We start from the raw sequence: 11,376 nt of genomic DNA on the forward strand, positions 1-11,376 counted from the left end.
CAAAGTCAAGGTTCGGTCTTATGATGGCCATATAAAGGTTAAGAAATACTTCGGGGGATGTCCTCGTAATAGATCTGTTGAGTAGGCCAAGTCCTGTATTAGATTTAGAAACCACATTCCTCATGTGGGAGTGAAACTTGAGCTGATTATCAACGAGTACACATAAGTCTCTTTCTTAATTGTGGATTTGAAGATCAATCCTTGTTCGCTTGTCAAGATCCCACATTGAGTACACTACGTTTTTACTCTTTGGTCCAAAGTGTAAGACACAGCATTTGCTGATGTTGAATGACAATAACCACTCTTCAGCCCACTCGTTGATATGGTCGAGATCGGCTTGGAGGCTTGCGCTATGTGCCGAACCAAAAAGCTTAGAATCATCGGCAAATAGTGTGATATTGTTGCTGACTCTGGTAACTAAGTCATTGATATAAATCAAGAAGAGGGTTGGGCCAAGGACTGTACCTTGTAGGACACCACTAATGATATCCAAAGGTTTGGAGTATATCTTCTGACCATCTGATCCAAACAGTCTGACCCTTTGGGTGCGTTTAGTGAGAAAACACAAAAGCCAATTGACCGTCGTCTGGTTCAGGCCTACAGAGAGAAGCTTTGTGCGGAGCCTTCTGCGGGGGACCCTATCAAACGCTTTGGCTAGATCAAGGAGAATCAGGTCAACAAGTATACCAGCGTCGAGGGGCTTGGTGATGTTATAACTTTCAAGTAGATTGGTTTCCATCGACTTGTTGCAACAGAATCCATATTGGTTATTAGAAAGTATTATGTGGTAAGATGGTTGTAGATTGCATCATTCACGACTATCCCAAAAAGCTTGGCAACAGCGGACGTTAGGCTGATTGGTTTCTAATTTTCTGCTCTGGATTTGTCCCCTTTCTTGAAAATGGGAGCCACATGTGCCTCTTTCCAATCAGATGGAATAGTGCCGGAGTCGAGCGAAAACTGGAAGATGTTTGTAAGGGGTGCAGCGATGATGCTTGCAACTTCTATCAGTAACCTCGGATGGATGTTGTCTGGTCCAGCAGATTTGTTGGCATCAAGGTTTGAAAGTCGCTTTAGTACGGCACCTTCGTCTACGATCATTTGACTAGTGGTGTTGGATAGAGGCGCTGGTGGTAGTTGGCCATCTGATTCAGAATAAATATTGAGTACAGACACCAACCCGCTGTCTGCGGGGCTCATGGACTAATACTCTTCGCTCTATAGGTAATGTTACCTGTAAGCAAGCCCACTTTACGCATTCTTAGTTTTCCACATGGAGGAGGAGGGTCAACCAGAAATGAAAGCGCTGTTCTAATAATGACAAAGAAACAATATGCGATCATTAGAATGTTGCTATATGTAGCAATACGCACTTTGGAGCACATGGAACGAAAGTAAACATTTACCATAATTTCAACAAAAATTTTATTTTCCTATCTTTTTTTTGTTCTTTACTATCAATAATTATCAATAATAAGGTACTTGTGTATTATTCAGAACACACTCAATAAGTGAAGTTAGGTTCCTTAGTGAAACAAACTATGATGCAGGTACATTTTATGAGAAAATCCGGTTTCATGGCCACGAAGATAAAACTCAATTTAGTTTGCTACGCATAGTGATAGAAGATAGAGTCTGAACGCGTATTTCGAAATGAAGATTTGGGATTTTAAAAAAATGAAAAAGAGGCAAGTATATTTTTCCAGGATAAGGGTGCGTCAATTGACACAAAATGACTTTATACTCTTACGAGAAGGAACATTACGAGAAGGAACGCATAGCGATAGAAGATACCTACCTAACTCCACTTATTGAGTGTGTTCTGAATAATACACAAGTGCCTAATAATATAAAAAATAGTAACACTTATTAAATCTCTAACTCCATCAGCTTTCTGTAGATTTTTCAGATGCCTCCACTTTCTGTAGATTGTTTATAACAATTCAAAAACTTTATTTTATTATGAGATAGGGTAGATCTAGGGGTGGTTTTAGGGGGGGCACATACCCTTACTAGAAGTTCAAAAAGTTACCATTATTACTGAAATGGAGGGGCAAAATACCAATAGGCCTATTGGATCAAAGTTTCATTGGTGCCCCCCAAATATTCATTCTTTATCCGTCCCTGTTAATGACTGACATATAGGACTAAGTAAAGAAGTAAATTTCACATTTTTTTACTTTACACTCTTTGTAGTTTTATATATATATATATATATATATATATATATATATATATATATATATATATATATATTTATAATTTTTTATTTATTTCTCTATTTCAATGTTTAATCAATTTTCTATATCATCTTTATACCCCTGGTCTTTCTTTAAATCTAACAAAACTCTCCCTCTTTCAATTTAATCAAGGGATCTTTTCTTCTTAAGAAAATAATATGAAAAAAACTTCGTTTTCTTAAAGAGTTAAAGAGGCTGCGTCCCAAAGTCGAACCTTAAAACGTACAGGAATTAGAAGAGGCAGTTGGGGGGCTGCCGCCCCCCAAACCCCCAGCTTTTAAAGACTCTTTTGTACAGGTTTTTTTTTTGGGGGGGGACTTCATTGTTACTAATTACTAGTTTCGGCGCAATGGTTCTCCTGTCCTCTTGTGTTTAACATTTTTCGAAGTTATTCCATTATTCATTCATTTCAATTTTTTGTTAATTAAAAGAGGGCCTTTCCGAAGCCAAGAGCTGGGGGTTAGCAAAAAAACAAAAAACCTGTACAAAAGAGTCTTTAAAAGCTGGGGGTTTGGGGGGCGGCAGCCCCCCAACTGCCTCTTCTAATTCCTGTACGTTTTAAGGTTCGACTTTGGGACGCAGCCTCTTTAACTCTTTAAGAAAACGAAGTTTTTTTCATATTATTTCTGTACGTTTTTCTACAATCCATGGTGGATGTAATTTAATAATTCCTGTACTCCTCGTACAGGAATTAGGAGAGGAACTTGGGTGGCTGCCGCCCCCCCCCCCCCGCTTTTAAATCATTGTATAAAATAGAAAAAAAATAGATAGAATGACCGAAATGTTTCTTTTGCTCATAAGAAGCTAATATTCTGTTATCTCTCAAATGATAAGCTGTCCAGGTGTTATCAAAAATTTTTCTGGAATGGAGCTGGATTTTTATGATGCTTGCAGTCATTCTCGCCGTGCCGAGCTGATTATTTTGATGTACTTGAATGTTGATATTCGTAACTTTTAAGAATTTCAAAAATTAACATGGGACTATTAGACTATTAGGACTATAAGAAGACTATTAGGAGAGGCAAACCCCCCGCTTTTAAAGACTCTTTTGTACAGGTTTAATTTTTTTTCATATTAATTCTGTACGTTTTTCTACAATCCATGGTGGATGTAATTTAATAGTTCCTGTACTCCTCGTACAGGAATTAGGAGAGGAACCCACCCCCGCTTTTAAATCATTGTATAAAATAGAAAAAAAAATAGATAGAATGACCGAAATGTTTCTTTTGCTCATAAGAAGCTAATATTCTGTTATCTCTCAAATGATAAGCTGTCCAGGTGTTATCAAAATTTTTTTGATGTTGTGAAAAAAAATCGCCCGTAAGGGACTTGAACCCTTGACCAGAGGATTAAAAGTCTCACGCTCTACCAACTGAGCTAATAACTTGCATGTGTGTTAATATAACTTCTCAATAGCTTTTAAAAATTTCAAATTAACATGGGCTCTTATGGAGAGAAATCCGTTAATTTAAATAGCTAATGAGTGGTTTCTGGAAAACAGGAGTTATCGGATCAAGCTGAAATTTCGCGGATAAGCTCCTGGGTCGTAGGGGACCTTAACTTGTGAATTTCAGCCCGATCGGACAACGTTAAAAGGGGTGGGGGGTTGGAGGGTCGAAACTTTCGGGGGGTTAAGATTTTCCTACGAAACTTTCATGGGCACTTACTCGGAGAATTCCGCATCGAATGAGTCTTCGTACACCCAGATCCGATGTCGGATGTGACCTGTAGGCGTGGCGAAAAAGAAAGTAAATGAATTTTAAGTGGCTATGCGTGGTTTCTGGAAAACAGGGAAGGAGTTATCGGATCAAGCTGAAATTTCGCGGATAAGCTCCTGGGCCCTAGGGGACCTTAACTTGTGAATTTCAGCCCGATCGGACAACGTTAAAGGGGGGCTTGGGTTGACAGGTCGAAACTTTCGGCCAGATTTTCCCCATGAAGAAAAAGTTGGAGGGGGATGAAATTTTGCAGGTTTCTTAGTTGGAGCTCGGGCTACGAAATGCATCCCTCCCCATCCGTCTGCGACCACTGGAACCGAAGATCGCTTAACATTGTCGTGTGTCGCCTCTTTATAGAGGCACGAGTGTGCCTCCTTGATAATCAGATATAATCTTCTCTTTCGTTTCTGAATTGACGTCAATGGAAGCGCAAACCTTTGAATTTTCGGCACCGAGTTTAGTCTTATCCATCCAAAGTTACGAGCTTGAGAAAATTTGCCTTATTTTAGAAAATAGGGGGAAAAACCCCTTAGATGCTATAGAATCTTAACAAAAATCACACTGTTAGATTCAGCCTATCAGAAAACCCTACAGTAGAAGTTTAAAGCTCCTATCTACAAAAATGTGGAATTTTGTATTTTTGCCACAAGGCAGATCACAAATGCGTCTTTGTTTGTTTTCCCAAGAGTAATCGTATCGACCCAGTGGCCCTAGAATGTCGCGAAAGGTCTCATTCTAACGAAAATTAAAATTTCTAATGCCCTTTTGAAGTGACCAAAAAATTGGAGGGAACCTAGGCCTCCTCCTGCACTCATTTTTTCCAAAGTCATCGGATGAAAATTCTGATATAGCCATTTTATTCAGCATAGTCAAAAAACCTAAAAACTATGTCTTTGGGGACGACTTACTCCCCCCAGTCCCCATGGAAGGGGCTGCAAGTTACAAACTTTGACCAGTCTTTACACATAGTAATGATTATTGGGAAGTGCAGACACTTTCAGGGGGATTTTTTTGGTTGAAGGGGAGGTTTTACGTGGGGAGGGGGGAACTTTCCATGGAGGAATTTGTCATGAGAGAGGAAACTTTCTCTGAAGGAGGGGCAAGATTTCTTCAACTGAAACTAAGGAGCAGCATTAAAACTTAAAATAAACAGAAATTATTACGCATATGATGGGTTCACCTCCTCCTAATACCTCGCTCTTTACGCTAAAGTAATTTTATTAATTTCAACGATTTGTTCTACGGCCTTTGTGATTCAGGGGTCATTCTTAAGGAATTGGGAAAACATTTAAGCTTTAGTGTAGAGAGCGAGTTATTGACGAGATGGCGAACCCCCTCATATACGTAATGAAAACATTCGAATTTAGAAGTTTGTTACGTAAGTTACGAATAGTTTTACTAATAAAAACGATCGTAAATATAGCTGCCTTTTTAAGAAACTAAAAGATTAGAGGGTAACTAAACCTCCCCCACTCCTTTTTTCTCAAAATCGTCCAATCAAAACTACGAGAAAACTATTTAACAAAAAAACAACAATAAATAAATAAAAAAAAAATGCAAATTTCTTTTTAATTATTTACGTGCGGAGAGCTAAAATCAAAACATTAATTAATTCAAAAATTTTCACAAATTAAATAAACAAACTGCCATAACTCAGGAAGAGATTAGGACATAAAACCAAACCTTGAAACCTTTAGTTTCAAAGTTTCAAGGAAAACTCTGAATCTTTTAAAATTTTAAACTTTTAGGGAAAGTTAAAGGGGATTGTTTAAGTAATTCAAAAGTTAATCTTTGCAACCGTGTTGTCAAAAGGGCATAAACTCGGTTCAAGATTCGAAAAATATATGCGTGAAACAGAAATAGCACACTTTTAGCCCAACTAATACATTTTTGTTTTAGAATTCCCATTTAAAAAAAAATAAACCTTGAAATGCAACACGTCTCTTTAGTAATGAGGGTTGGCATCTGTCAGCTATTTCGAATTTTTTATAGATGGCGCTAAAAGACCAATCTTAAGCAAAATTTTCCAATGTACTGTATAGTACATTAGATTTTTCTTTCAAAGCTAAAGCTATCAGATAGATTTGAAATTTGGGAAATTTCTTACTCAAGTAAGTTGGCGATATAAGACAATGACTATGTTTCCAGGGTTTAATGACTTGACCTATCTAAATCGTTTTTTACAACAAAATATGAAAAGTTTTCAGCAACAAATTATAGAAATCAATAAACATACACATCAGACAACTTGATTGTTTTATAGTTACATTGGAGGTATTGATCAATCCTATTTATTTTACAATTATTGTTCAATTAATTTGGCAGTTAAACTGACTAAAAACTTTTTAACGGGGGTGGCTTAAAAATTTCCAGACTCTAGGAAAAGCAAGTAGTAACTACACGATAAGCTCTAAGAATACGAAATAATGAAGTTTTACTTAAACCAGCTTTCAATTTTTTTTTTTTAAATTATGAAAAAAATATTGTGTCCTTTCTTCTTTTTTTTGTTTCTTGACTCAGGAAGCGGTTCCTTGGCTTAGGAGCAGAGGCGGTACAAGGAGCTTGGATGAGCAGTAAATTTGTTTAGCGAAGGTTGAGCAAAACAGAAAATAAAAATGAAAATTATTAAGGGCTCTATTTCTTTTATAAAATTGAAAGGAGAGATAAAAAAAAGCACAAACAAAAATTTTACAGATAATTAAATGAACTTAAAGTTGAGAACCCTTGACTTTTATTTAAACTTTAGAATCAAAGAAACCATGTCTGTTGCAACGTCTTTTTCTGTGAAGAATTGAAGCTATCACACAAAAAGACGGCAACAGTATACAGACTTCTATTTTACTATTAATTAGTCAAATTTACTGCCCAGATCCTTACTTTCAAAACCTTCAAACTTCAAAAGACCTAGAAAAGAAAGAGGACGTTAATTAATGGAAGATAAAAGACCTGTAAAGAAATGACGAAAAACTACAACGAAAGAAAAGAAAAACAAAGAACAGCTCTAAAACTTAAAACTGGCCCAAGATATAAGAATATGCTAAACCAGGATAGAGTTACAGGAAATAAAAAAGCTTGTAAAACACACTTTGGTTGTGAAGGAAGAATTAATGAAAGTCACAAAATTGTTTAAAATTATAAGGCCCCGAGGTGATGATAGCGTTGTGAAAAGCACTGAACCCCTCCTCCCAACTCCCCCAAAGAGAGCGTATCCAGTCCGGTTAAGTCAATCACGTATCTATGATATTTGCTTATTCTACCACCAACTTTCATCAAATCTCTCCACTCTTAAGCGTTTTCCGAGATTTCTGGTTTCCCCCTCCAACTCCCACAATGTCAACAGATCTGGTCAGCATTTGACATAAGCGCTCTGAGACATGAGTTCCTTCTAAATATCAAATTTCATTAAGATCCGGTCACCTGTTTTTAAGTTAAAAATATCTCAATTTTTCTAATTTTTCGAAATTAACGACCCCCAGCTCCTCCAAAGAGAACGAATCCGTTCCAATTTCGTCAATCACGTATCTATAACTTAAGCTTATTCTTCCCGTCAATTTTATCTCTCCACTCTAAGCGTTTTCCAATATTTCTATTTCCTCCCCCCCCCCCTATATCCCGGGATCCAATTCGAATTAAAAATGAAGCACCTGATACAAGCATCTTCTTTGATTAAACGTTCTTTAATTCAAAAATGTTCAGAAATGAAATAAAAAAACTAGTTTTTTTAACTGAACGTAAGGAGCAACATTAAAACTGCACTCTACAAGTTTTCTGTAGTTTCTATTATTTTGTTAATAAAGTATTATATTTTCATCATATTATGTAACGTTTCATTTTGTGTCAGAGAAAGCTCTACTTAACTTCTATATACATAGGTGCTATAACAAATAAGTACCGAAAACTGTTGCTGCAGACGCTTTAATTTTACATTTTCAAGAAAATAATGATTTTCAAACAATGTCTTCTAATGAATAAAAGTGTTTAGCGTCTAATTCTAAAAGTATCGTAGAGATAAAAGTTGAAAAATCATGGTGGAGGGCAGTATGAGAAAATTAACAAAAATATCAATACAAACAAATGTAAGTATTAATCAAACAATCAATGGCTCAAAAATAACAATTCGCTTGATGGCTGCAGGCTATGGCTTAAATAGAAAAGTTTTGGTCACAAAGCTTGAAATTTCTGGACGATCACAAATCCCTTTCTATGACAGAGAAGTCATCAAGCAGTCAACATATGGATTTCCCCTTTTTTACGCCATTGCCGAAGAAAACTTTAATTCCTTCTACAGTATGGTATATGAATGGGTATCTCTCTTTCAGATATGTGTTTTCAAATTAATAGGGAGAGGGGTTGGTGAAAGAAGTTAGGTATTACAGTATAAAACCATTTCGTCGTAAAATTACCGGCTTCAGAACAATGTCTCCCACATGTTTTCTTTCTTCATATTCAATTTTGCAGTCGTCTGCTTGATTCACTGTATCAATATATTTTAATTATAAATTGTTGCCTAACTAAAAACGGATTATGTCAATCACACCTGAATATCAGAATAAAAATACTAAAAACTTGTACGTTAAAAGTATTTTCAAAGTTAAATGTATGCACTTTGTCAGTTTTAATTTTTGCCTTCAAAAGACAATGCATAAGAAAATTAACATTATTTTAAGAAAGCAACTTCAAAAGGACCCTAGTCCTGAGGGAAATTACAGAACCAAATTCAATATTTCTGAGAACCTTGTGTACCTTCTACTTACAAAAGTTCAAGGTAACGTAAGGAGCGACCCGGCTCAATAGTAAACGAAACTCTAACAAACGGAATTTTGATGCTAAAAGATACATCAAAAGAATTGGAGTTTTATGCTGATTTTAAATATATAAGTTTCACCAAATTTAGTCTTTGTCATCAAAAGTTACGAGCCTGAGAAAATTTGTTTTATTGTGGAAAATAGGGGGAAACACCCTCTAAAAGTCATAGAATCTTAACGAAAATTACACCATTGCATTTAGCGCACCAGAGAATCCTGTAGCGAAAATTTCAAGCTCCTACCTACAAAAATGTGGAATTTCGTATTTTTTGCCAGAAGACAGATCCCGGGTGCGTGTTTGTTTTTTTTCTTTTTTTTTCCCAGGGGTCATCGTATCGACCAAGTGGTCCTAAAATGTCGCAAGAGGGCTTATTCTAACGAAAATGTAAAGTTCTACTGCCCTTTTTAAGTGACCAAAAAAATTGAAGGGCGCTTAGGCCCCCTCCCAAGCTCATTTTTTCCAAAAGTCAACAAATCAAAATTTTGAGATAGCCATTTTGTTCTGCATAGTCAAAAACCATAATAACTATGTCTTTGGGGATGACTTACTCCCCCACAGTCCCTGGGGGAGGGGCTGCAAGTTACAAAATTTGTCCAGTGTTTACATACAGTATGGTTATTGGGAAGTATACAGACGTTTTCGGGTTTTTTTTTGGTTTGGGGGTGGGGTTGAGGGGAGGGGGCTATGTGGGAGGATCTTTCCTTAGAGGAATATGTCATAGGGGAAGAGAAATTCAATGAAAAGGGCACAGGATTTTCTAGCATTACTATAAAAAAAAACAATGAAAAAATAAACATGAAAAAGTTTTTTCAATTGAAAGTAAGGAGTGGCATTAAAACTTAAAACGAACAGAGATTATTACGCATATGACGGGTTCTAAAAATACTTTAGCATAAAGAGCGAGGTATTTAGTAGGAGATAAATACCTCGCTCTTTATGCTTAAAGTAATTTTAGTAATTTCAACTATTTATTCCACGGCCTTTCTGATTCAGGGGTCATTCTTAAAGAATTGGGACAAAACTTAAGATTTAGTGTAAAAGGCAAGGTATTAACGAGTGGACAAACCTCCTCATATACATAATAAAAAATATAAGAGTATAAAAGTTTGTTACGTACGTTAATTCTTTAGTTACGTATATTTTTTACTAATATAAACGTTCGTTAAAAATTAAAAGTTCTAGTTGCCTTTTTAAGTAGCCAAAAAATTGGAGGGCAACTAGGCCTACCTGCTATTTAATTTGAACAGGAACAAGCAAAACAGATGTTTTGCTGTTTGTAAGTAGCAGCAGTATTAACAGCGGTAGTAGCAGGTAGGCCTGCATGTTGGCTTTTGGTAAGTTCAACATTTCACTCGTGATGCCTCAGAAGTTTCCTCTTGATAAGGTAAGATGTTCAAAACATATTGAACATATGCCAGTATTAGTAATCTGTGCACATAGTGTATTTTGATTTAATTCAACTTTCCACTCAATATTTTCTTGGATGGTTATTTCAATATACTAAGCCTTTGCATTACTCACTACTGAAGCAGTAGTTTTACTGATAATGGTGGTAGCAGTAGCAGTAATAGTTGTAGTAGCAGTGAAAGAAGTGATATTTATAGCAATAGTCCCCTCAACATTCCCTAGAAGATTTGCCTGAATGCCCTTTGTATTTTGGGAAAGCAAAGGAAAAACATGCACACCTTTCTTAAAAACATATACTATATATAAACCATGAACAAATTGCCTAACTTACATCCCTTGCCCCGAGGGCTGGGGGGGGGGAGGTTAGCGAAGGCACAATTACTGGACCTTTCAACAATTCTGAAGAAAATAGATGTCTCACAAATTTGATTGGATGGGGGTGGGTGGGGTGTTTGCCCTCAAATCACTTTTGACTCTTAAAAAGCACACTCTTAACTTCCAATTTTCAATCAAATGAGACCCATCTGAAGATAATACAATGACACATTCGCCCTGGCCCCCTCACACCCCCTCCAAATATCTGATCAAAATTTTAAGAGCTATTGTTCAAAAGAGTCGAGCATCCCAACAAAAGACTCCAGGCCCTCCTAATTATAATCTGGAGTATGACCTTCTTTTCCTAGACCACTTCTCTTGAACTCAATAAAAAACATCAACAATACTCATCAGCTATGTCAAGACTCGCAATACAAATTTTGCAATATAGTCTTCCTTTTTCTTTTTGTTTCGAAAATAGCTTTTTCATCATTGTTAAAACGATAAACTCGAAAAACAGAAAACAAAGCTCACCTTAAACAAAGAATAGCCATCACCTTCGGTCCTCACATATTCTAATGACTGTTCTTCAAAGAAATCTAATATGGCCAGTTCCACTCCCTCGATACCAACAACTGCATGTCCAAGGTCGTAAAGCCTAGATGAAAAAACGGGATTTGCAATGCTTTTTAAAGTTTTAGGAAAAGCTTTCTATCATCTTCCTATACAAAGCACCCTGGTCTGAAAAAAATAATACATTGTGCTATTTTCACACCCTTAATCATTCCTTAGATATTGCTGATGTCATTTTGAAAACCCTTCAGTATATAGTGTGCTTTGATTTTGCTTTACATCTCTCTAAAAGTTTTACCTTAGTATTCTTAGTATTT

At 36.3% G+C, this 11,376-nt stretch overlaps 1 protein-coding gene and 1 long non-coding RNA gene across 2 annotated transcripts; both read right to left on the reverse strand.

The window, feature by feature from the left end:
• Positions 1-175: 175 nt before the first annotated feature.
• On the reverse strand, positions 176-739 carry LOC136040037 (uncharacterized). The gene has a single exon (XM_065724103.1). It carries the CDS (start codon positions 737-739, stop codon positions 176-178), a length of 564 nt encoding a protein of 187 aa, XP_065580175.1.
• A 5,636-nt stretch (positions 740-6,375) lies between these two features.
• Positions 6,376-11,144, reverse strand: LOC136040333 (uncharacterized). Its single transcript, XR_010620688.1, has 2 exons — positions 11,021-11,144; positions 6,376-6,862 (listed from the first exon to the last, which is right to left on the reverse strand). It is a non-coding gene; the product is annotated as an uncharacterized LOC136040333 (long non-coding RNA).
• Positions 11,145-11,376: the final 232 nt, after the last annotated feature.

This window comes from Artemia franciscana, chromosome 20, assembly GCF_032884065.1.
Source record: "Artemia franciscana chromosome 20, ASM3288406v1, whole genome shotgun sequence".
Classification (NCBI taxonomy): domain Eukaryota; kingdom Metazoa; phylum Arthropoda; class Branchiopoda; order Anostraca; family Artemiidae; genus Artemia; species Artemia franciscana.